Below are 24,590 nucleotides of genomic sequence, written 5' to 3' on the forward strand. Positions count from 1 at the left end.
TTTATTTGATGTGCCATCAAAGTTTTTCTTTTTTTTTAGTTGGATATTTTACCCTTCTGCTACACTGTAATTTAACTATTACATTGTTGCTAAAATGTTAGATAATTCCCACTTTTCATTATTTTAGATGATGGTGTTACTTAACATTAGTAATAACTCTGTCTATTTTGAGGCTTTTAATTCACAGATTTTGAAACAGTGAAGCGTATTCTGTCCTAATGATGACATCTTCAGTTCTCGAATCTTCTCTGTGAACCACTGTCCGTCTAAAGTCAGTTGTGGTTTTCTAATGGCCACAGTTCTTCCCTGACAAATGTAGAAACTGATCACAGTGAGCCTACCACATCAGTGCCCTAGAAGCAGCTCCCAGACACGGCCTGAGGTGAAGCCTTTGAAAAATGAGAGGGAGAGAGAGAGAGAGAGAGAGAGAGAGAGAGAGAGAGAGAGAGAGAGAGAGAGGGATTTCTACAAAGTTCAAAACAACCAAATCCTAAAAGTACATGTAGTATAAAAAAACAAAATATAAAATGTTGGTGGCAGTTTTCTCTAGGCTATATAATTTGAGTTCTTTCTTTTGTTCTCTTACTATCTATATTTTTTACTATTGTCAACTCAATGTGAATTGCTTTTATAATGAAAAATATCCAATATACTTTATTTTTACAAAAAAAATATAGAGCTAAGCAATTTAGCTATCTCCAGAAAACCCCATTCTTCACATTGAGTGGTGCAGTTTCTATTAGTCCGTGCAATGCCCGTGGTTACGACTCCACCTGCAGATTCAAGTGGAGTGGTGAGGCAATCTCAGGAATCTCTCCCGGCAAAAAACATTTCTGTCCCAATTATCTGTACCTTCAGACAAAATTGTTTTCTAGCCTGGAATTATCCAGATGACTGCCTCTTCCATACTTCCTCTAACTCTGCATGTCCAGCCCTGAAACAACCCGTTACTGTTGAGACCCTGAGAATCCCACATTCAACTGAGAACAGAAAAGATGGATGTGAGGGCTCAAGAACTCTCTCTACCATCTTCATGACCTTCTGCATCTGCATCTCTTTTGATGTAGACTTTAAGAGTTAGACACACACAGCATCTGGAGCCAGTTCCTGCTTTTAACATGTATGGTAATAGGAATTAATTGAATATGTCTGCTTTCTCCTTTCTAACTTATCAAAGGTGTGTGTATATGTGAGAGTGGTGTCTGTGTCTGTGTGTGGGTGTGTGTGGGGGTGGGTGGGCGTGTGTGGGTGTGTGTATATGTGAGAGTGGTGTGTGTGGGGTGTGTGTGTGTGTGTGTGTGTGTGTGTGTGTGTGGTTTATAGATATAACAAATGTCTGTGTGTATTTATAAATGTGCAAATAATCATTTATATGTTTGTGCACACACACACACACACACACACACACACACACACGTATTAACTGTCCTGTGGAGTGTTGCAGTCTTCATGTAAGAATGACACTTTGAAAGCATTAAATTATCATAAAATAACAATATCACTTGATAATCCTTTGACTAATGCATGACCTGTGTTATACAACACAAATTGAAGAAGAAGGCAATTCTACAATTTTATTATCTTTAAAGAATCTCCTTTCCTTATGACACATTTTTCAAAAACAGAGAGAAATGCTTTGCTTAAAAGCATTCTTCAGGGATGTTTCTTCATAGACTCAATTTACCTTGTTTCATAATGCTTCGTCCCATGCCTTTAAACCCACTCCTCCAAATGTCTTACAGACCATTATAAGTGCCCTTCCTCCTGTTTCATACTTCTTATGCCTCCAGGTAATTTTCCTAATACTGCTTAGTATTATATATTCCAGCCCCTAATATTTTCTACTAAACAATAAATTCTTTCCAGTTTATGCAGTTCCATTTTATATATACTAAACCATAAACAAAATCATCAATGTTTTCTCAAAAATCATGAGGGATTTTGACATATTTGTATTGAAGCTAAAATAATTCTCCTCAAACTCTCCAAGACACAAAAATGGCATTACTTAGCTACTTCAGGCACAATTTAGTCTTTTGTGGTGCTCTCCTACTTTTTCCTTTTGAGATAGGGTCTCTGTGGTGTTTTGAATGAGAAAAAGTCCTCACTGGCTCATATGTTTAAATGCCTGGGCCCCATTTGGTGGAACTGTTTGGGGAGGATTTGCAGGTAAATCCTTGTTAGAGGAGGTGTGTCACTGGAGATGGCCTTTGAGGTTTCAAAAACCTGTGCCATTCCAGTCAGCTCCCGCTGCCTCCTGCTTGTGGCTCAAGTGTAAGCTCAAAGCCACTGCACAGTACCATGCCCGCCTGCCTGCTGCCATGTTTCCCCTCCACAATGGTCATGGACTCTGGTCCTTTGGAACCAATAGTCCCCAGTTAAATACTTTCTTTTGTATAGTTGCCTTGGTCATGGTGTTTTGTCACAGCAATAGAACATTAACCAGGACAGTCTCCTTCTCTAGTATGTACTGGTCTCAAACTCATGATTCTCTTTACCCAATGTCCAAAGTACTGGAATCAGAAGGGTTGCCACCGCCTGCCACGGTTCCTTTCATTTTACAGCAAACAAGTGGGGCATACACATCCCCCTCTGAGATACATTTGGAATCAAACTGTCTTTTTCTCCCTGCCTGGCCATGTCCTAGACTTAGACAATGCCTGTCACCTAACCTGCAGTACTGAACTCCTGTGTGTCTGTTGCTCCCTCTGAGTCCCTTCACTGATCCATTTTCAGCACCAGTGAGATACACCAGAGACTTTCATGATGGCTTCCCATTACCCCTGAAACTCAAGTGTAGATGAACAGTCTTGTTAAATAAGAAACACAGAGCCAATGCAAAGATGAAAGCCCAAGAGGTCAGAGCTAAGAGCCTTAACCTTCACTCCTGCAGCTATCCTCTTCAGCCAAGAGACCTACTTCCTGTGTATTTGTCTTTATATAGACTTTCTGTTATGCCTTCTCATTGGTTGTAAACCCAACCACATGACCTCCTTGTCACTGACGGTCTGTACAGACCTCCGGGTCTTCTATGGTTGGTATTGAGATTAAAGGCGTGTCTCCATGCTGGTGGTATCCTTGAACACACAGAGATCCGCCTAGCTCTGCCTCCCAAGAGCTGGGATTAAAAGCGTGCGCCACCAACGCCCTGCTCTACTATGGCTTGCTATTAGCTCTGACCCCCAGGCAACTTTATTTATTAACATATAAATAAAATTACATTTCAATACAAATAAAATATCACCATACTCAAGCCTCACTCATTCTCCTGGTATATACACTTCTGCTCACAGGGGTTTTGGTTGACCTCTTCATCTTCCTTTTGTTTCAATCTCCCTTGCCTGTCCTCCCTCTTCATCTCCTTCTTTACCTGGCTTTCCCTGCTTCTGACAGAGGACCTTGTTTCTGTGGTCCACTCCGTCCTTCAGGGCCACTCCCTGGACTCTAACTGGCTAGCTCTTCCACAGCTCTTCCTTACTACATGCACATTATCACACCTATCTGACATAGGTCTCCTGGCCCACTGTTCAGTATCTGAACGTCCTGGGGTTTTCCTGTAACATTTCAAGCTGACATGTTGAGTTTTGTTGTTGTTGTTTGCTTCTGTCTGCTGTCTATCTCAGTGCCTCATGTGTACACACATCAGGTAAGAAACTTTGTTACTTACCGCTTGTACCTTACGTTTGTAGCATTAACTACACAGGAGGAAATAAATCAATGTCTTAATTGAATCATCTGATAAATAAATTAGATCAGTCAGACTGAAGCTGTAGCAGATTCAGACAACTCATGAGAGGTAATGTCATTTTTCACAATTTTAGGATCTCAGAAGTCACATGGTAAAATACTAAGAGCCTAAAGTCATAGGTTGATATTAACATCATCAATTAAAGCAGAAATGAGGGATTTTTAATTATCTGTCACACTCTACTCCTGTTTCAGAATATATTCATCTTTTTTGTTTCTATTTCTAAATAAATGGTCGTCTGGAAGCTGCAACTGTAATGTCAGCTGTTCTATTTCAATACACCAAATAGATGTTTGATTCTCCAAATTCAAAATTGTACATGTTTTATAACCTCTATTGATTTCTTGAGTGGCTTACCATGTACTTGAAGAGGGTAAATTATATCCTGGGTGTGGGTTAGATGTGTGAAAAGGTAAACAAGCATTGAGACCATGAAGTAGCTTTTAGTGATAATTTATTTAAAAATCTAAATAGTGTCTAGGTAGAAAGAAATTATATTGAGCTACATAGCATCCTTAACTATTTCTATAGTTATCCATCTGGAGTTAACTATTTAAAGTCATCATTGACTATAAAAGTGTCAGAAACAAACTAGTTGTTTCAAACTACAAATTAAAAAAGGAGCCCCTAGCTATTTAAAATATTTGGTGATTGTCTGCAGTTTACTGTGTGTCTATGTATATATGTGCATACACACACACACACACACACACACACGCACACACACATGCACACATACACACACATATAGCTGAGAGATAACATTTCAAATACAAGAATATCTAAATTTGAAATTCTCTCTATCAAACAGAAAAGCAATCATTTCATTTTCAAATGATCTTAATTAAATAACAGAACATTACATTTTGAACTTTTCTTAATGAAATAGAAAACATTTCAAATTTTCTTAATGGAATACTTAAATTCCTCTTAAACAAGATATGCCAAAAAAAAGTCTTGCATTTTCTTAATTAGGCTGGATTCCATGTAAACACCAGCTTTTGAGCATCCAAAAAATGGAGACAGAGCTAAGTGAAAGAGCATACTCTAGATGTGACCTAGAATCTGTTTGTCAAAAGGTCGTTGATGTCAGTTAGCTTTTTCTTCATTTACTTTGAGGCAATAAAGGTAAAATACAGAACTATTTGTTCTATGGCAAGTGGTAATGGACAATGGTCTTTTTTAAAAGATGAAAAGTAAATAAATAGATAAAGAACTATTTGTTCTATGGCAAGTGGTAATGGACAATGGTCTTTTTTAAAAGATGAAAAGTAAATAAATAGATAAAGAATAAGTTTCCTCAAGGTCTTAAGACTTCTTTACTGGAGCTGTTAGAATTGACACCTTTAAGACATATTTTTGTCATGCAAATTAAATGAACAAGTACTTTAGCATAAGCTTAAGCTAAGACTATCAGACACATAGAAATTGTCTGAGGAGGACCAGGCTTCTACTGAGTGGTGCTGGGAAAGTAGACATGAACTAACACTCTCCAGGTCATGTGGCAACTGAAACCAGTCTTTAGCTCATTTTCATCAACTCTATATGTATACTGAAAAGTGATGACTTCATCAATGTTAGAATTTGTTTGTAATTCACAACTGCATTAGTTTGCTGAGGCTCTGCTAATGACCTGCTGCAAACAGATGACCTAACAGAAATGTATTTATCACAGATTCACAGATGTCCAAAGTCTGAAAATCAAGAAAAGGTGAGGATCAACTTGCTGCTTCCTAGTTGATATTTCCTCATGTATTGGGTCCATAGCCCCAATTTCTGCCTCCATCATCACATGAACTACTATTGAGGGAACATGACGTGATCTACTATAGACCAAAAAACATTTTTTTGTTTTATTAATCAGTAGACACATAAGATTTTACTGATAAGTTTTAAAAGTTGTTTTTATTGACATCATGTTTCTATAGCAGGTTAAAGTTGATGGATGGGGAAATGGAAATCTATGATGGATTCTCATAGCATTAAAACGTTTTTGTTTTAGAAAGCAATAGCACCTTCAGCAACATTCTGATTATGCTCAAACACAAATATGTTTGATTAACTGATATGTACTAAGAAAAATGTCATCAAAAAATATAACTTTCTACACATTAAACTATTTAAGAGTTATACTGTTCAAACATTAACTATTGACAAAATTTCCCTATTCTGTCTTAGATCCTATTGCATATCTATTTAAAAATCAGTTTCATCTAGAATCCTAGTTAGAAATGGCAAACTCATCCTTAAAAATATTAATTGCACAATCAGCTATGTGTTTCTTAAAATTGTTCTGCCTTATCCTTGACTACACGAGAGAGTATTACCTTCTTGTCCTTTCAATGAGGAACACTTACATTAATTTAGTCAGATACCATCACATGGCAGTACTCCAGATTTGTAAATGAAACTAAATCCATGCTATAAATTCTCTGACTGCCCTTTCTGGGCCATGACATCATTTAGAAAAAATATGCAAACCCATCATTTGCTTACCCTAGCTCCTCAATTCATTTATAGCTGTCCTTCTTTGTCGTTTACAATTAGCAGAACGTTTTTGCCCTTCATAGTTTTTGCATTTCACTGAAGAAGACTGGAGTGTGGAGCAAATACAGCATTAAACTGCAAGCACCTCCTCCTATCACAACGACTACAGACACTTCGTGGAGCAAAGTCCTTCTCCACCACGTTGTACTTGACTTTGCCACTAAGAGAGATATTGCAGTCATGAGAAAACCACATTGATGAAGTGCAGCTGGTTCTTAGAGACAAATATCCAAAGGCATTCATGTTCTCAAAGCCTCTTTCCTCCATGGGGCACAGACGGTTGGTTGCCGGATATGTCTCTTCTACCTATAATGCTTACTCATTATGATCAATATTGAGCTTTGTGTCGGTCCATGTCCAAAACCCAAGAGACAGCCCAGCACACTATACAGTCTGACTCAAAAGACGGTGTAGCCAAATGCCAAGCATTCTTATGTGTCCCACATGTATGACAGGTGTGCTAATGAGGACATTGGCCCTCAAGACAGCTCAAGTGACCTCAGCTCCCATGCCAGTTGTTGTCTCCCTGGACCAGTAACGAAATGTTATAAACTATGTATGCCATGGTGTATGTCCTTTAGAGATGCTGTGGCTAGTGCAGTGTCCCCAGAGCGTACTGTAATGGATGGGCCAAGTGCTCCTCAAAACAGAGGGAGTTCTAGGCCTGGTAGCCTAGGTCCTATGACCAAGCTATTTGGGAGGCTGAGGCAGGAGAATTGCAAGTTCCAGGCCTGTCTGGACTGTAAAGCAATTTCAAGTTCCTCTTAGTCAACTTAATGAGAACCCCTTTCAAGATAAAATGTGAAAAAGAGGTCTGGGATATAGCTCAGTGGTAACATTCCAAGAGGCCCTAAATTCCATCCCTGGTTGGATCAGGATAGGGAGAAGAAGGGAAGGAGAAGGAGGGAAGGAAGGGAAGTAAAGGGGAAGGGAGAGGAGAGGCTGCTTTAGCAAATGAGTAGGACTGATGTAAGGCATGCCCTTTCTTAGCATTCCCCAGGGTCAGTTCGCTGTTTGTCTCAGCCTAACCTCTTCCAGCTATCACATGGCCACAGACAGTAATCTTGGCCCCAGTGCACTTCCCTGTTTGCCTTTGTTCCTGTCCTTACCGCCATTGGTGACTTTATCTTTTCCGCAGACTAGCTGAACTTAAGTAGCTATCAGCACTGAGCTGATATTCCTTCCTGTCACGTGGAGACAGAAGCTGTCATAAGCATTGGTACGATATGTGCTTCTCAGCTGTCTTGCTCACTCCCATCTCCAAAAGGATGCTTCATTAGCTTTCATGCAAGGGGGTCTTGTTGGTCTTTTGCTGGTTACTAAAAGTCATTAAAGAAGCCTAGGTTTAACCAGGTCTGGAAGCCTTTCACAGACATCCGCACTTGGGAGGGGCACACAGCATATTCTCTTAAGTGTTGGCTTCCAGAGACGTTTTAAATTGAATTGTTCGGGCTGACTACCTGTAGTGGAAAGGGACTGGCAAGCTGAAGGCCCCTGAGGGCTTCTTGTGACAAGGAAGGGTGAACACAGGGAAAGAAGTGGGTGACAAACCACAACCTGCATGCTCACAGCCCACGGCAGTGACTCGTGATAGCTCAGTTTGGGACCAAGAAGGTGCCAGGCGTGGACCGTCACCATGCGACAGAGATGGTCTGGCATGCTAAAGAAACCATCTGACAGTACAGAAAGGAGAAACAGCTGAGGGAGCTCAGCTGTCTTGATCCTCAGTGTGACCGCCAGAATCACCTAGAATGGCTTTTTGTTTCGTTTTGTTTTTAAGATCCAGTCCCGTTGATGGTCATCTGATTCAGTCGATCAGAAATGAAGCCAGGGAAGCCATTCCTGGGAGTGATAGAGTGAGCCCACCCTAAAGCAGGCAACACTGCCTTCACAGAGGATTACACTTTAATATTTGTTTCACTAAAAGATAGTTACAAAATTGCATTCATACAAAGTGCACAAAGACAGACACAGAGACACAAACATGCACACACACACACACACACACACACACACACACATACTTTGAAAGGTATTTAAGCAATGAAAGTGTCTTCTAAGATTCTAAGACAGCCATATGCTGAGGTACCACCCACTCATCTGCATTATATAGTACCTATAATCATAGCTGTTTACAATTTCTAGTCTAAACAGTTTATTAACATTTAGAATTGAGCATTGAACTCAAATATTCCGTTGAAACAGTGCTAAATGGTAATAACCATTAGAAGTTATTTTACCACTAAAGTTATAAACCTTTCAGTTAGTTCCTTTTGTTTTTCCTCCCAAACATTCAGCTTTAAAATGGTTCCCACAGACACACATTACTCCCAATATCTTCTCTCAAAGTGCTTCTGAGGCTCAACTCAGGAAAGCTTACTGAAGAGTAAAAGCTATACCTTTGTTCCGCAGCTGAAGAAATAATAAAAGCTCTCCAGTTCATGAAGTGTTCTTGTAGAAAAGCAAGCTGATTGCTAGCCTCGGTCACCGCCATTGTCACCAAGCGGGCGGCTGCACCGACAGTTTTAGTGTGGCTAGGGATGAGAATAAGTGAATGATGGTGTGTGCGCAGAAATGGAAACAAAAGCAGAGCTCCAGTCGTTTGTACTCTTGGCTTCTCATTTGAACACGCATGCCTGGTTTTTGTTTTGTTTTGTTAATAGAAATTTCTTTCCTCCTGGTCACTCAAAAGTTCAACCTCTTGCTGGACAGTCCTGTCAACACAGAAACCACAGCTCTCATTGTAAAGGGATTAAGAGGTAGTGTATTCTGGAACTATTTGAGTGACCCAAGAATACATATTTGGGTTACCCCAAGTTCCAAGTTTCAAATACAGAATCAGTTTCATGAAGTTTTTATAGTTTTACAGAACAAAGAAAGCCACAAATCAAGGCAAGTTTAAAATACATTGGCGGGTGCATCAGAGAGGCAGGTACAGCAGGTTGGGGAAGCTTTCTTACGGGCTCAAGGTACTATCTGATGGCATTCTTAGCTCTTGGGTTGGTGGACACCAGTGATCTGCTAAGTTAATAGATTCTAAAAGGTTTTTGCTTGTTAGTTGTAAGATGTTAGTTCCAGCACAGGCGTGGGCAAGGGATAGCTATTTTGGGGCACTAGAACTAGCCCAAGATAAGCTAACTAGCCTTTCAACCATGCAGCACTTAGTCTCTCCACAATACTGAAATTCTAATCAGCCAGCCAGTCTCTGCAGACTTCCTTTCAGGAGGTTTTGTTCAGAATCCCACAGACACAGTGTGACTGGCCAAGTTGGAATCGGTGGCACAAAGTTCCAGTGCAGTTTTGTGATATGACATCCACACAGATGCCAAAGGGCTTCTGTTCCTGTGTTTCTCAGTCGCTAAACAGAGGTGGCTATAAATCTTTCATTTTAGAGACACTGTCCATGATTACAGGCCCTTAGATGATGGCAAAAGCCTTCGGTAACAGGATAAAGGATCTCTCTCTCACACTCTGTGTGTGTGTGTGTGTGTGTGTGTGTGTGTGTGTGTGTGTGTGTCAGAGAGAGAGAGAGAGAGAGAGAGAGAGAGAGAGAGAGAGAGAGAGAGAGAGAGAGATTGTCCATCTGTCTCAGAATTTTTCAAGATTATGAAGAGAAGCATCTGAGCAAAGGATAAGGATTCATAGAAATCAGTTGGAAAGCAGGAGCCTGCCAGACTGATTGGGAAGAAGGGAAAGGACACACACATGCACATGCACACACCACGCAGAGATGAAGATGCTGTCATGAAGACCAGGAGTCCTCAGGGCTTCACTGTTTTCAAGTATTCCAGTGAGTGTTAACAGCTGGATGTGAGAAGGCCAAGATGGTGAGTCTAGGAACAAAGTCCCTTCCGCTCCTCCTGTCCACAGCAGTGTCTGAGAGCCGCAGGTAGAAGGCAAAGTAGAAGTCAAGGTACGAAGGGAGGAAGGAGCATAGACAGTGCTGTGGAGAGACTTGCATTGAGGGAGATTTCCCACTCTGTTGTCACAAGGCCGTTCTATAAGCTTAGCTGCTGATAGCGTTGAACACACTGATGGAGAGAGAGAGCCCTTGAGGAAGGTAGAGGGATGGCAGCCACCATGAGGGCCCTCCACAGAAGTGAAGGGAAGACAGCAGAAGAGACTCCCTTGTCAGAGTGAAGCAAAGAATCTAGGGTTTGAGCCTGGAGGCAGTGGTGGCGCACACCTTTAATCCCAGCACTCGGGAGGCAGAGCCAGGTGGATCTCTGTGAGTTGGAGGCCAGTCTGGGCTACAGAGTGAGATCCAGGACAGGCTCCAAAACTACACAGAGAAACCCTGTCTTGAAAAAACCAAAAGAAAAAATAAAGAATCTAGAGTTTGAAGAGGGGAAATAAAGAAGAGGCTACGAGATCAGATGTTGTTTTGTGTCGCCCAGTTCTGAACTAAAGCCAGTCGGCGTGTGATACTGGAGTGAGCTCGGACACCTCAGTTCAGCCGTCTGCTGTGTACACTCCTAAAAATGTCACCAAAGCTACCTGAGCGTGGGTGTCCTGATCTATACAAAATGGTCTATAAATCTTCCTTGAGGGGCTCTTACGAGGGATGTATTTTTCCTGTGTTATATATTAAAACAGTGATTATTGTGGGTTCTTGAATAATTATAGATCTACTATCATCTTGTCTTAATTATTTCTGACTATGTTTAGAAGATAATAAGCTAAACACACAGAAAGACAATAAACATTCACATGAAGTATAATGTACTATGTATTTCATGTGGACACAGCACCCACATGAAAAATATTCATATAACATTACAAAGGCAGATTTGCTGTTCGGCTTTTGGGGTTTGGGTTTTGCACTTGGTTTCGGTGGTCCCTGTGGTCCCTGTGTTATTAAAGCCTTTGCTGTCACGATGTCCTAGGAAATGTTCCAGTCTCAGTCCCATCACTCTCTGAGGGTTCTTAACTTCAGGTTACAAGGAAGTACAAATGTATTACCTGATAAGGCTGATCTGGACTATTTATCTATTTCCTCAGACACTGCCTAAGGAGAAGGAAATAGCTGGACACTCAGCTCCGGCAGCTAAACTAGATGGGACCTCAACCCACTGATTCTTTTTGTTGTCACTTAGGGTAGTTCTCAGAATTGTCCCAAAGAAGTCTCACTCTAAGCACATAAACTTGGCCAGAAGAAAAAAAATATCCTTGTCATTAAAATTCCTTCTCTTAGGTTTTCCTCTAAAGTTTCTAGTAAACTTTAATTTTTGAAGAGGCGATTTTAGCAGAAAAAAATGGCATGGCAGCTTAGGGGGTAGGACTGGAGCAAACTGGTCCCATAATATCAGGGCAACTCTACCTCTAGATGCCCAGGAAACTGATGCATCATGGATCCCTGTCTCTCCCCAAGGCCTGGTATTGACCAAAGCGGTGTTTAAGCCATCTTAAGTTCCATGAAATCACTGTATTTTTTAAATATCATCAAGCCAAAGCCTCTAAACCTATGAGTAGCCCACTTGCTGGAAGATGGGCTCTTGACTGAAGTTGGAAAAAGAGTGTTGGAGACACAACAGAACTGCCCTCCACCGCCGCTCTCTTCATGATGGAGAACTCCGCCAAGTCTGGTTCAAAGAAAGCAAAGCACTGAACATTGGCAGATTTTGCTGTTAATAATAAACGAAACACTATTTTTCCTTAGAAATCCAGGATTTTAGGCTAACGCTAAATAAGCCTCATTATAAGAAACCCCTAGATGCCATGGTTAAAATGTTACATATAAATGGCCATCCCAAGTTTCACCAATTCTTCAGTGTTTGTAAATGCATTATAGTTTGAAACATAAATAGTAAGAGTCCAGGAAAACAGCACATGTTTTTGTATTTCAGTTACCCAGTCCACAGAATGCAGCATACATGTCAAATTCTGCTACTCTTTCCAATTCAAATACAGGAAATCCTGAAGTCACCATCAAGGCTCTGCTTGAGAATATAATGACATGAGAAGTAGATTTCTTTTACTGTCTTTAATTTTATGTCCAATAAGAATGCTTGTAGGAGGTGATGATGATACCTATTCACATTTTGTGTTATGTCTGATCAGTTTTGGAACAAGAAACATGATTCTGATCTTCTTCATTCTGCCCATAGCTCTCACCACAGCTCAACTAGCAAACTTTCACATCTAAGTGTAACTGTTGAGGCCAATTAAGAGAAAGTTATTTCCTTGTGGTCAAAAGAGTAGAATCTACCTCAGGCCTTGATTAGAGACCTAACATTCCAAGCTATCCAAACAGAGTTTAACAGAGACATGAAGAGTTTGTACCATAACCACAGCCTTTCTTAGAAGAAAGAGTGTAATCCTTACGTTAAACTTCTTTTAAATGGAAAACAGAGAAATCAATGTCTATGCTGTCACACTAGAAGAAACAGGTGCACTCTCAAAGTATCTTTTTTATATAATTTCGTATCTTCAAATGCTTTATGGTTGCTTGAATATCCAGTGTACACAAACTTGGGGTTCACAAATATTTACCATGCTTTATACATATATTTGTTGAGATATTAGATTTCTATGTTTCTGCTTGTCTTAATATTCTTAAATCTTGTTTCTAAAGTATGTCTACTGCATCACTAGAAGTAGCTGAATATTCAGGTTTTCAATCAACTGCTTTATTTGCTTGGATTGGCTATAAATTTGTTGACATGTATTGATGACTTCTCATTTTCTTGCCCAGAGATCATTTCTTCTACTCATTTATTTTCAATTTCCCTACTTTCTTATTTGACAATATCACATGAGCAGCGAAACAGAGCCTCTAAGCTCACAAGGACTGGTATAAACTAATTGGCAGACTTTATGATGGAGACTATTCCCCTCCTACATTACCTGCTTAGACAGGAAACAGGAAAAAATCTAGCACTTGACACACTGAAGCAATACCTTCTTTCAAAACACCTCCTGTTTAGCACTTAGACCTCAGCTCACAATCTTGAACATGGTTTGAATATAGAAACCATCAATTTGAGGGTAAGGTACAATATAAAAATACCCTCAAGAATGGGTTTTGAGTTAAGAAAATTCTGTATCTTTTTTTATAGTTAGCAGAAAGAAAACCAGCTCTTTAATAAGATGAGAGCTATTCTGACAGAAAAGGCTGTGTATAACTGGATTACAGGAAGTCAGAGAAGTTCCCCACACACAGGTGTGCAGAAGCACTGAAGTGTTACTAACAAACACTAAATAGAAGTGTTGAATAGTTTGTTATGCGAAGAAGATCCAGAAATAAGAGTGGAAATCAGTGCTGGCTCATTTCATAAGCAGTGGGCCTGACACCCCCACTGCTTAAAACTCCTCTCTGAAGAGCAATAGCATGGGTCAGCTACTCCAGTTGTTACCATCTGGACCCAGCACAAAAATAAGCCTACTCTTCTCCGTGGATTCTGAATAACCAGGTCATTACACGGTGCATCTAAATTCCAGGGTTACCCTGATTCCATTTTGGTCAGATTTTACTCAGCACTAGGTTGTTTGATTTTCTTGTGTGTCCTTACCATGGGTATAATTTGCTAGCAAAAAAAAAAAAAATAGTCAAAATGTATACAATACTTGAAAGAGCAGGAGAAGCCAAAACAATCCCGCATCCTCACAATCTTCTCTATAGAAGTAGTTCACTAACTTCAATGACAATTTTCAGTGTAGAAACATCTTAATGCAGAAGATCCCCAACTACACCATAGCTAAAATACACAGACATAAAAAAACAGATGAAGTGCTGAAGTGTCGTCTACACTCTACCATTGCTACGGTCTATACCTTACACTTGACATATTACCCATCGGAGCAATATACATAAATATCCCTACAAAAGAAAGCACTAAATATTTTAACAGTTTGCTTCAAACTTTAATGATTTGCAGATGGCCTCTAGATCTTAAAATGTATAGAAAGATATTTTACAGCTCTGCCTAAATATAAATAATACATCCATCTAATTCACAAATGGCAAAGGCTCATCCTTCTCCTGATGAATATGCTCATCGTCCATGGCTGCCAGTGAAAATTATAAGGATACACTATGGTGCCCCTATGTAGAGATAATGGGAAGTAATCCATTCCATAAAAACAGTAATTAACTTGCAGTCTTTCCTTACTGCTGACCAGTTACTATGGTGCTGAAGAATACTTACAGATTGAAAAATACCTTTAGATTGAGGTTGATAAAGTTATATTTCTCATTTATCTAGGTAGAAATTTTCAAAAATGCCATGTTTCAGAAGAGACAATGAAGACAAAACTGTGTGTGTGTGAGTGTGTGTGCCTGTGTGTGTGCGTGTGTGTGTGTGTGTGAGTGTGTGCCAGAAAAGAATATCATGTGTTCTCATCTATCACTGTCTGCCTTAATCCTTTGAGTCAGAGTCTCTCACTGAACATGGACCAAAAGGGGGGTCACCATGAGCCCTAGCAATCCCCTGTCGCCAGCCACTCCCACAGCACTGGGGTTGCAGGTAACATGAATCTCTAAAATGGTCTTATAATAAAATACCCGGAACCAGATATTGGGGTGAAAGCTGAAAGATCAGAGAGACAAAGGAACAAGTCATAGCCACCACCTCTTACCTCACCAACTCCTCAGCCTGAAAAAGCCTCAGCCGATAGGCCTCTAACCAAAAGGGACACTTCTGTGCTTCTGCCGAAAAGACTTTAGTTCCTGTCTCCTCATACTGTATATACCTTTCTCTGCCCAGCCGTCACTTCCTGGGATTAAAGGCGTGTGTGTGCTTCCCAGTACTGAGATTAAAGACGTGTGCCACCACTGCCTGGCTCTGTTTTCTCCCCTAGACTGAGTCAATCTCATGTAGTCCAAGGTGGCTTTGAACTCACAGAAATCCAGATGGATCTCTGCCTTTGGAGTGCTAGGATTAAAGGTGTGTGCCACCACTGCCTGGCCTCTGCGTTCAATCTAGTGGCTTGTTCTGTTCTCTGATCTTCAGGCATATTTTATTAGGGTACGCAATAGATCACCACAGTTGCAGGCATGCATGTGGCCACACCGTTTACATTGATGATGTAAGCCAAACCCAAGTACTCACGCTTGCACAGCAAGCTCTCTTACCCCCTGAGCCATTTCTCCAGCCCAGACCTTCTATCATTAAAAATAAACACAGAAGGAATCGAGCAACCACTTGCTTGGAGATGGTGTTACAAATGTGTAGTCAGCATAGCTGAGCAAACAGAAGCCCGAAAGCACCTACATGTTTTCATAAAAGCACTAGAGAAAAAAAACTGCTAATGACAATGGAAGTGTTTCAGTTTACAATATAAGGTGTTTCACTTTCTTTAAGTTTAAATTTCACAAATCATTCTCTCTTTTTTTAACTTTTTATTGATTCTTTGTGAATTTCACACCATGCATCCCAATCCCGTTCATCTCCCCATCCCCTCGTCTCTGACTTCTGTCCATGCAACCTCCCCTACCCAAAACACAAAATTTAAAAGTAAAACAAACAAAAAAAAAACCAAACAAACAAACAAATCTCGGTGTGGAAGCTGTAGTGTGGCCCAGTGAGTCACACAGTGTACCCTTTAGTCCATACATCTTTACCTGTAAATCTTCATTGCAAAGAGTCATTGGTCTGGTTGGAGGCCTCTGGCTTCTGCTACACTATCAATACTGGGCTCTCACTGGGGTTCCTCTTGGATATCCTGTTGCTGCCTTGTGTCATGGAGATCCTGGAGCTTTAGATCTACAGGTCCAGTCCCTTCACACACAGTTCGTAGAAGAGGTGGATGTTGGGAGTGGGCTAACTCATAGCCCTGGTTCTGGGCCTGGGTGGTAGCTGGGTTGGTCACCCTGCCAGCTTTCCCTCACCACTTGGGCAAGCTCTCCAGAACGGCCCCAGCTAGCTCACGCAATGTAGTGGACCACGAGGAGTGGAACCAGTTCTCCTACTCACGTAGCCCTGGGTCCTGCTCACCTGCACTCACGCCACCAAGGCCAGCTCTACTGTTTTGTCCAGGCGAGGTACGGGGCTATATGGATTGGAATAAACTTACTATGTGGCTATCTACATAAGTGATTTTAAAATAATCTTTAGTCTTTCAATTGCATTATTGTGGCAATAAAAATGTATGGATGCTAGTACAAAAAAACAACCCTCATACTCATAGTATATTATAAAAGTGCCTGACAGAACGCATTTGTTGAAATTTGCATTTGGTTTGGAAAAATGTTTAACAATTGAACACGGCCATATTTTAACTTTTAAGCCCTCATGTGGAGAGAGTATCTAGATATTTCAGCAATTTGTTCTCAGCGATGTTATGCTTTGAAATTCAAAAAATAGAGGATTTCTTCTCAGATTATTTTATGATCAATGTACAGGCTCTATGCAAGTAAAATTAAAGCTTCTGACAACTCATGTCCACATCAGTGGCTGTTAAAGATGTAGGAAATTGCGTAAAAGCATAAAAAGCTCTGGGTAATTTTGCAGTTTCATCTCTAAACATAATTGTAAAGATGTCTTTCAGTTCTCTCTCTGTCTTTCTTCAGAAGCATGGCCTTTTAGTTCTTGCCCTTTTAAATTCCTTTGCCTACTGTAGCTTTTCTGGTTAATGTACTGGTTGATCTTACCCAGCACAGAAGGTATTTACAGGGGTGCTTGCTTTTATCTATATTCACAGAGAATGCTAACAAATTAGAAGAAAGTGCCAGAGAACACCACATACCTTGCCCAGAACATTACAATGGCTTCTGCATGCACGGGAAGTGCGAACACTCCATCAATATGCAGGAGCCATCTTGCAGGTAACATTTTCTTCCTTAAACCTTTAAAAAGCATAAAGTAAAAGTGTAGAAACTAGCTTTTAAGTGTTAGTGGAAGATTGGTTTACATTCTGCTTAAATGAGGGAGCAGCATCAAAGTTTCTCTGTCTCTCCTACACACACACACACACACACACACACACACACACACACACACAAACACACACACTAACCAGAAGGTACGTGGACCTTATACACTCAGCACACTGCACACCACTCTGTTCTTGCAGCATGATTTTAAGGGCTTGGGCCACTTTTTGCTCACCATCCTTTCCTCTGGGTGCAGAGTTGTGCTTGGCCCTTCTCCCTTAGTATTTTGGGGAGGTTATTTCCAAAACCCTCCAGATCCTCTATGAACTGTATGGTTTTGCTGGGCACTGACTCTCTTCTCTATAGAGCCTGGTATCATGAGATGATTGGCCACCATACCTCCAGTTCAAACTCAGAAGAGACACAAAGAAATTGCTTGTCTGAGTTGAGTTTATAAATATAGTTTATAAATATCTACTCATGTCTAGAACATACAGAGATTATTTCTGAGATGGCAAATCAAAATGAAAACGTATCTATATTTAAATTAATATACAACTGGCATATGATGAAATTGATTATGATATAGATATATATATATATAGAAACGGCACTGTCTGTGTCTCTGTCTCTCTCTACCTGCCCCTCTCTCTCTCTCTCTGCCTGTCTTTTATCCACAACTGTCTTCCATGCCTGCTTCCTTTCACAGAATACACTGGAGCTTTCCTGTTCTTCAACAGGCAGAGTGAACATGACAGAGAGACCTCTGCTGCCCCTCCCTCCACAGCAGTCATTAAATTAAACCCTCCAGATATCCACGGGAAAGTCTGCAGGATGTAGTTACAAGAAATTCAAAGTCAAGTACTAGAGGCTCTCCACAAACAATGACATATTGATCTAATTTAGTGTATTTTCATACCAAATGCTTATTTCAATATGAAAATTGTCTATGTGAACTTTTGGTTGGGAGATTGAGTGAGTGAGAAGCATAATTCATTCTAAGAGGGTGCTCACACTAGCTTGGTTTGCATACCTGTATTGCCTACACCAAAATTTTTCTCTTCAAAACTTTTGAAGAGAATTTCAAAAAAACTTCTCTGTTCAAAACTAATGACTTTATGGCCATCAAATTTAAGAAATTACTCCTGCTATATCTCTGACTCAATAATTTTTCAGCATTTCTCTAACAATGGCATAGAAAATGTCTAAAAGAGACAGCCTTATTTATTTTTTTTTTGGCACGGTGTCATTAAGCAATACATAAACATGTTAATTGAGGTTAAAGAAACCAATTAAAATAAAAGAGTTGTGGGCCACAACTGACCAGATACTATTCTTCCTTCCAGATGTGATGCTGGCTACACTGGTCAACACTGTGAGAAAAAGGACTACAGTGTTCTCTATGTCGTTCCTGGCCCGGTCCGGTTTCAGTACGTCCTGATTGCAGCTGTGATTGGAACAATTCAGATTGCTGTCATATGTGTGGTGGTCCTCTGCATCACAAGGTCAGTAACTGTACTTGGGCATCATCCAAGCTAAGGGCAGCTTTTGTCCTCCCTGGGACTCTGAGTCTCTTGGTGGGCTGACTGTAGCCACTCGTTCTCCGTGAGTTCCTCATCGTAAGAACATTTCACTAGCCAAGTGCAAAGGCATGGGTTTTCCTACAGAACAGGCACAACTTATTTTACTCATTTTTATATTATGATGAGGATTGTTTATGCCCTAAGATTATTTTCCTCTCTAACATGCAATGTCAGCCTCTGTTTAAACACTCTTTTCTCTTTTATCTGTAAAAGGCCACTTTTCATTCAGACTATGAACCAGTTTATCTTTACCTACTGGAATCACTACACCAAATGTGATAATAGATGTTATATAAGGTCTAGAAATGCTTAAATTCTAGCTCTCAATAATAGCATTCATATTTCCAAGTAGAACCTTTGGACACCATCAGTGTTAACACACTCGGTGTCAACAACAAATGCTTCTTCACTTTAAGATGGTAAGTGCTAATCACAATATTTTAAATGTAATGAAAAAGATTGTGTTATGAAAACCTTTGGTACATTTCTGAAACAGCAGCAAATACTACACCTTAATAGTAAATTCCAAGCCCAGGAAAAAGGTAATTTTTATTTGAACAGGGAAGAGATAGAAAGGGAACAGAGCCGGGCGGTGGTGGCGCACGCCTTTAATCCCAGCACTTGGGAGGCAGAGCCAGGCGGATCTTTGTGAGTTCGAGGCCAGCCTGGTCTACAGAGCGAGATCCAGGAAAGGCGCAAAGCTACACAGAGAAGCCCTATCTCAAAAAAACAAAAACAAAAAAAAAGAAAGGGAACAGAGATTTCATCCAGTTTCAACAGGAAATTGAACCATGACTCCTGAGTGATGTCTGAGGTTCAGTTTGAAATGAGGAGCAAAGACAGGGATTTGTTGGACCTCTTGAGTGTGCAAATGTGTGGTAGGTAGACTAGACTCTAAACCTAATGCATCATTCATGTGACAGCCAAAAAGCCAATGTAGATCCTTAAAAAGAACTGAATTCACAATCTTTTTTAAAATGTCCGAAGAAACTCTTTAAGGTTTTGATCAGATCCATAAGACATTAAGACTTTCATTCATTTATACAGTTCTATAGTAAATCAGAGAATTTCCCTAAAAATTATTTCTAAAAATGGGAAAATAAGAAGCATCATGAAATTAAAACATAAAAACTATAATGTATCTTGGCATCGGTATTACACGATCTTCTTCAAAGACAAGTGTGGGATCTGCTCTTTAAAAAGACAGAATATAGCTCATAAATCCTCACCCGGCCTGCAGGCGTAAGGGAAGGTCGTCATTGGAGCTTGGTGCTGCCCTAGGCCATGTAGAGTCTACCATCTTGACTTTCATGTTTAGATGCCAAGTGAGCCAATGGATTACATGAAAATAAATGCAGAGGACAGAAAGACAACTTGAAAACCAAAAATAGTGAGCACAAAAAGAGATGATCGAGAAGAATCTAAAACACAGAAAACTGTATCATACATCAGGGTACATAGAAAAATAAAACATATTCATATTCAAGCAATAACAACTTGGTTGCTATTTCATATAGTGAAGAAAGCCAAAATTTCAATACTTCAGACATGTCTTCAAATAAGCCATTAATCACATTTTTTCATTCCTATACATAACTTAAAAAAATAGAATATGGAGACCTTTACCAGGAATTGTGTGTTTACAAGTTATAATTGTGTCAGATGTTTATATAGTCACTTGTTTGAGAGCACAAGTGTACATGTATACACACTTCACAACATTATAAAAATGAATAGTTATCCTCACTTTCCTGGCGGAGACGCTGAAATATGAGTTATCAAATACTGAGTTACACAGCTGAGTGATGAAGTCAAAATGGTGTCTGTCTACTGCTTCGGCTTTGCACTCAACGCTACTCCTCTGCCTCAGCTGCTCGTGATATTGTGTACACTTCTGTCATGGACTGCCTCTGCTAAGCTTCCAGTTTGAGTAAGCTATGTCTGCTACATTTTCAAGGTATTTCTTCATGCGAAAACTAAGCAAAACACTTCTCTATCTGCTTTAGGGGAAGAGAAATAGCACATCAGCCCTGTTTGCATTGTTATAATGTATTACATAAATCTTCCCCCTTGTACAGCCAAACCTTGGAAACACTTTGCAGAAAAAGTATCACTCCATATGTCACACCAGCATCCAGGGTAGATTCATTCCATTCTTCCAAATACAATTGCTCATAAAACAGACTGTAGCTAGGCCCACCTCTGACCCCAAGAGAGCCTGTTTTCCTGGTGACCTGGCCAGCCTTGTTTGTCAGGACATACTCCAAAATACCCAGATGCGAGACATTCTACAGAATTATTCCTAGCATAGATCTTCTCATTGTCTTCAATTTTCTCTTAATGTTGGTATCATCTGGTCTGTTCTCTGTTCTGACTTCCTTTCCTTTCTCTCCTGTCCTACCCATTTCCCCTGATTTTGTTTCTCCTTTTTTCTGTCTATTCAAGAACCTGCCTCTCATAAAATTATGAATATATAGAGACCTGTTCCAAAATGAAAAGAGTTTTCCCACTGAGAAGGTGGATTTTCATCTTTTTGCTTCCATCTCCCACTTATTGAAAATGTGACTTCCCAGATCCATGTTTCTTTTTGACGGTTATATGGCCTCAACAACTACACAAAAATGTGCTCACACCTACTACGTAGGTGTGTGCATGTGTACGGATGTTTATATACATATTTTCCACTGTACCACTCTTAGTTTTAATAGAATTTTATGTAAGCTTTATATTGCTCTTGCTTGCATGATCAAAGAAATCTGTTATTATAATAAAAATACTATATCAGCGATTTTCAGATGTTACTGAATATTAGCCTTTTATAAAAGCAACATAATTGGTGCCAATTTTTGTCTCTAGCTTTATGGCATTAATGCAAGACAATGATATTAGGCTAAACAAAGCAATATTCCTTTGCATTTACATATCGGGTGTTATCAGCTGGTTCGTTCCACTGTGATGGGATCTTAACTTGTAGCACTGAATGTCAATATAACACTCATCGTTAAGACGTTTAGATATAAAGTTGTTGAAGACCTTTAAAGAGAGCTGTGATAAGCTCGGGACTCGCCTATTCCCATTGTGCTGAGTCAGTTCATTACACAACATAATGAACAGACTTAAGGAATGAACGGAGAAGGGCAAGGTAAAAGTATTTCTCTTCAGCTTCTACTTCTGTTCTTCAGTTCTCAACAGAAGCCTAAAGACAACTGCAAGGAGAAGCAAATAATAATAATAATAATAAACTTTTTCAAGTATTCCCAGTTTCTACTAGTGATCAGGGTTTTGTTTTGTTTTTTTCTGAAATACTTTAATCATTTGCTTCTTCAGCTTCTCACTTTGACTATAGGACCGAACTTTAGGTAATCGCATTAGACTAAGATCTGTAAACTTTCCAACCTTCTAGGAAATGCCCCAGAAGCAACAGAATTCACAGACAGAAGCAAAATACAGGGCACTACAGTTCAGACAACACAACAAGAGCATCCACAAGGTTAATCTAGAGGGAGCATGTTTCCCAGTGGCCGGACAACCGACAGCTTGGACTACACAATACAGTATTAGAGACAAAAGAGTAAGACGAGATCTACACATGTTGCCTTGCGTTTGTGGTAATCTACACCAATGAAAACATGTACTACAGCTATATTTGATTATGTATGGATATATTTGAAATAGTATACATTGTCTTGATGTTTTTTCTGTAATGTAAATAAACTATTTATATCACACAATATAGTTTTTCTTTCCCATGTATTTGTTATATATAATAAATACTCAGTGATGAGAAAAAAAAACGGCATTCTTAAATTTGCAGTAATTCTTAGCTGGAAACACTGTCCAACTAGCCCGGGCTATGCAGGCAGCAGTATTTCATCCTTCTGTGCATCTTCAGACAACACAGTAGTTTGCACAGGACTCTGTAGCTAGGTTTTGAGTGATTTCAAGATCAAGGGAAATGATGGTTATTGGAAAGAGAAAAAATAATTTACTTTATTGAGGAAGCATAAACTATGTCAGACACTTGAATCATCTCTGCTTCATCTACTTTCTTCCCTGCCTTCCACCTTCATTCTCAGAACAGAAAGATCTCTGGCACATAAATTAAATAAGAGAAGAAGGGGGGGAAGTGTTTTATGACTCAAAATAGAATGCAAAGAAGATACTTGTCTTTATTCAGAAGCAGCATAACTCTCTCAGTCAAACACATCTACCCTCAGGTTCTAAGTAAGGTATACATTAGGTATATAAACAGTGGGCAAATCTGTTCTGTTTCTGTGAGCAAAAGTAACAGCTAGGAGAAAACTGTAACTGCATCAGTAAGTGTGAAACTAAACCTCAGCTGCTTTATTCCCAGCACTTGAGAGGCAGATGCAAGTGGATCTCTGTGAGTTTAAGGCCAGCCAGGTCTACAGAGCTAATTCTAGGACAGCTGAGGTTACACACACACACACACACACACACACACACACACACACACACACACACAACTGTCTCAAAAAAGAAAAAAGACTTTTGCTGTGTTTATATCTTATATGAAAAGAAGTTAGACTCTCACAAACAAATGCTCTCATTAGCACCTTTATGGCCCAAAGAACACTGTTATTTGAAATTGAAAACAAAAAGACAATGTTTCATGACAATGGAGAAATATGTTTTGAGCATATTTATATGAGAAAGAAAAATCCCGGAGAATCTAATGGAGATGTTGTCAACCCCTGTCAGATATGAGCAAACAGGTATGAATGATCACTTTATTTGGGGAAGGTAAATTGTAAAAATTCTCAAAGAATAAGATGAAATACCAAACTAAGTAATTTCCTTACTATCGTTTACCTTTGAGTAGTTCCTGTAGCACATACAGATGCTTTAAATAAAGCTTTCTTTGTCTTCCTCAAATGACTTCTTCATGGTCTAAAAGAAATGACACCCCTTCCTTTGTTAGAAAACAAAAAAGACACATCAAATCAAAATGTTCTGGATATAAAATATCCTATAAAAATAAGGGATTAAAGTGAAATTTAAGGCCTTTGTTAATATATAATGACATTGACAATCTATGTAAGACTTAGGATGTTGACAAATGTGATTTTCTAGATTACCCTAAATTGGAAAAGTGTGACTTTACTGACATAGCCATCACTTATGTGTTCCTATGAATCGTTCTCTGGATACCCATATACAACAAATCCTTGCTAAACTGCCTGGAAAGTTCATCTGTTTAACATGCACAGAGATGTAAGTAGCCCTGGTTTTCTTTGTATGTTAGTAGCTGCGGCAAATAAACCCTTCTCCCCAAAGAAGAGAAAAAGAATGTACTACCCATGGTGATGTACATGTTCAAAGAAACAATACCACTGACCTTTGGTTCCAAAAATTACGAAATGACTGACTTTGTTATCAATTTATGCATCACTATTTGTAAATTTTTATCAGCGATCATAAACCTAAGCATTGGGAGAGTCCTCTACACATTTCTACCCACGTCCATGCTCACCTACACCATGAAAGAACGACTTTTAAAACTTGTTTAACAAATCCCAAATGAGTGTTTGCTGTGTGCTAGCTGCTGTTTTAGTTCCTAGAGAGAGACAAATAAAACATGGTGTCCAATCCACAGGAGCTCACAGTCCAGGACCAGCAGAATCATCTGGCTTCTCCGAACACATCTCTCATTATCTGCAATTTCATTATTGTGTCATTCTAGTTATCTAGACAATCCTTCCTCATACCGTGTTAAATCGCACCCATCTGCAGCTTCTCAGAACCTTGACTCCTATTGTTCCTCTCAAGGGCAAAGGAATGATGGTGTGTATTTAAAATATAAAGACAGAAACATGTTTTCTTATTCACTCCAGAATTCTACAATTATTTTCTTCTCCAAGCAATCATTCATAATTTC

The 24,590-nt window shown here is 39.6% G+C and overlaps 1 protein-coding gene across 1 annotated transcript in view; it reads left to right on the forward strand.

Moving 5' to 3' along the window:
• Tmeff2 (transmembrane protein with EGF like and two follistatin like domains 2) overlaps positions 1 to 22,456 on the forward strand; it is a 249,943-nt gene extending 227,487 nt beyond the window's left edge. The window contains exons 8-10 of the mRNA XM_059278296.1: positions 16,937 to 17,060; positions 18,455 to 18,613; positions 22,095 to 22,456. Coding sequence (XP_059134279.1) covers positions 16,937 to 17,060; positions 18,455 to 18,613; positions 22,095 to 22,191 — 380 coding nt within the window. The 3' untranslated portion in view covers positions 22,192 to 22,456. The remainder of the gene's footprint in view (positions 1 to 16,936; positions 17,061 to 18,454; positions 18,614 to 22,094) is intronic.
• The last annotated feature ends 2,134 nt before the right edge of the window (positions 22,457 to 24,590 follow it).

Source organism: Peromyscus eremicus, chromosome 13 (assembly GCF_949786415.1).
Source record: "Peromyscus eremicus chromosome 13, PerEre_H2_v1, whole genome shotgun sequence".
Lineage (NCBI taxonomy): Eukaryota > Metazoa > Chordata > Mammalia > Rodentia > Cricetidae > Peromyscus > Peromyscus eremicus.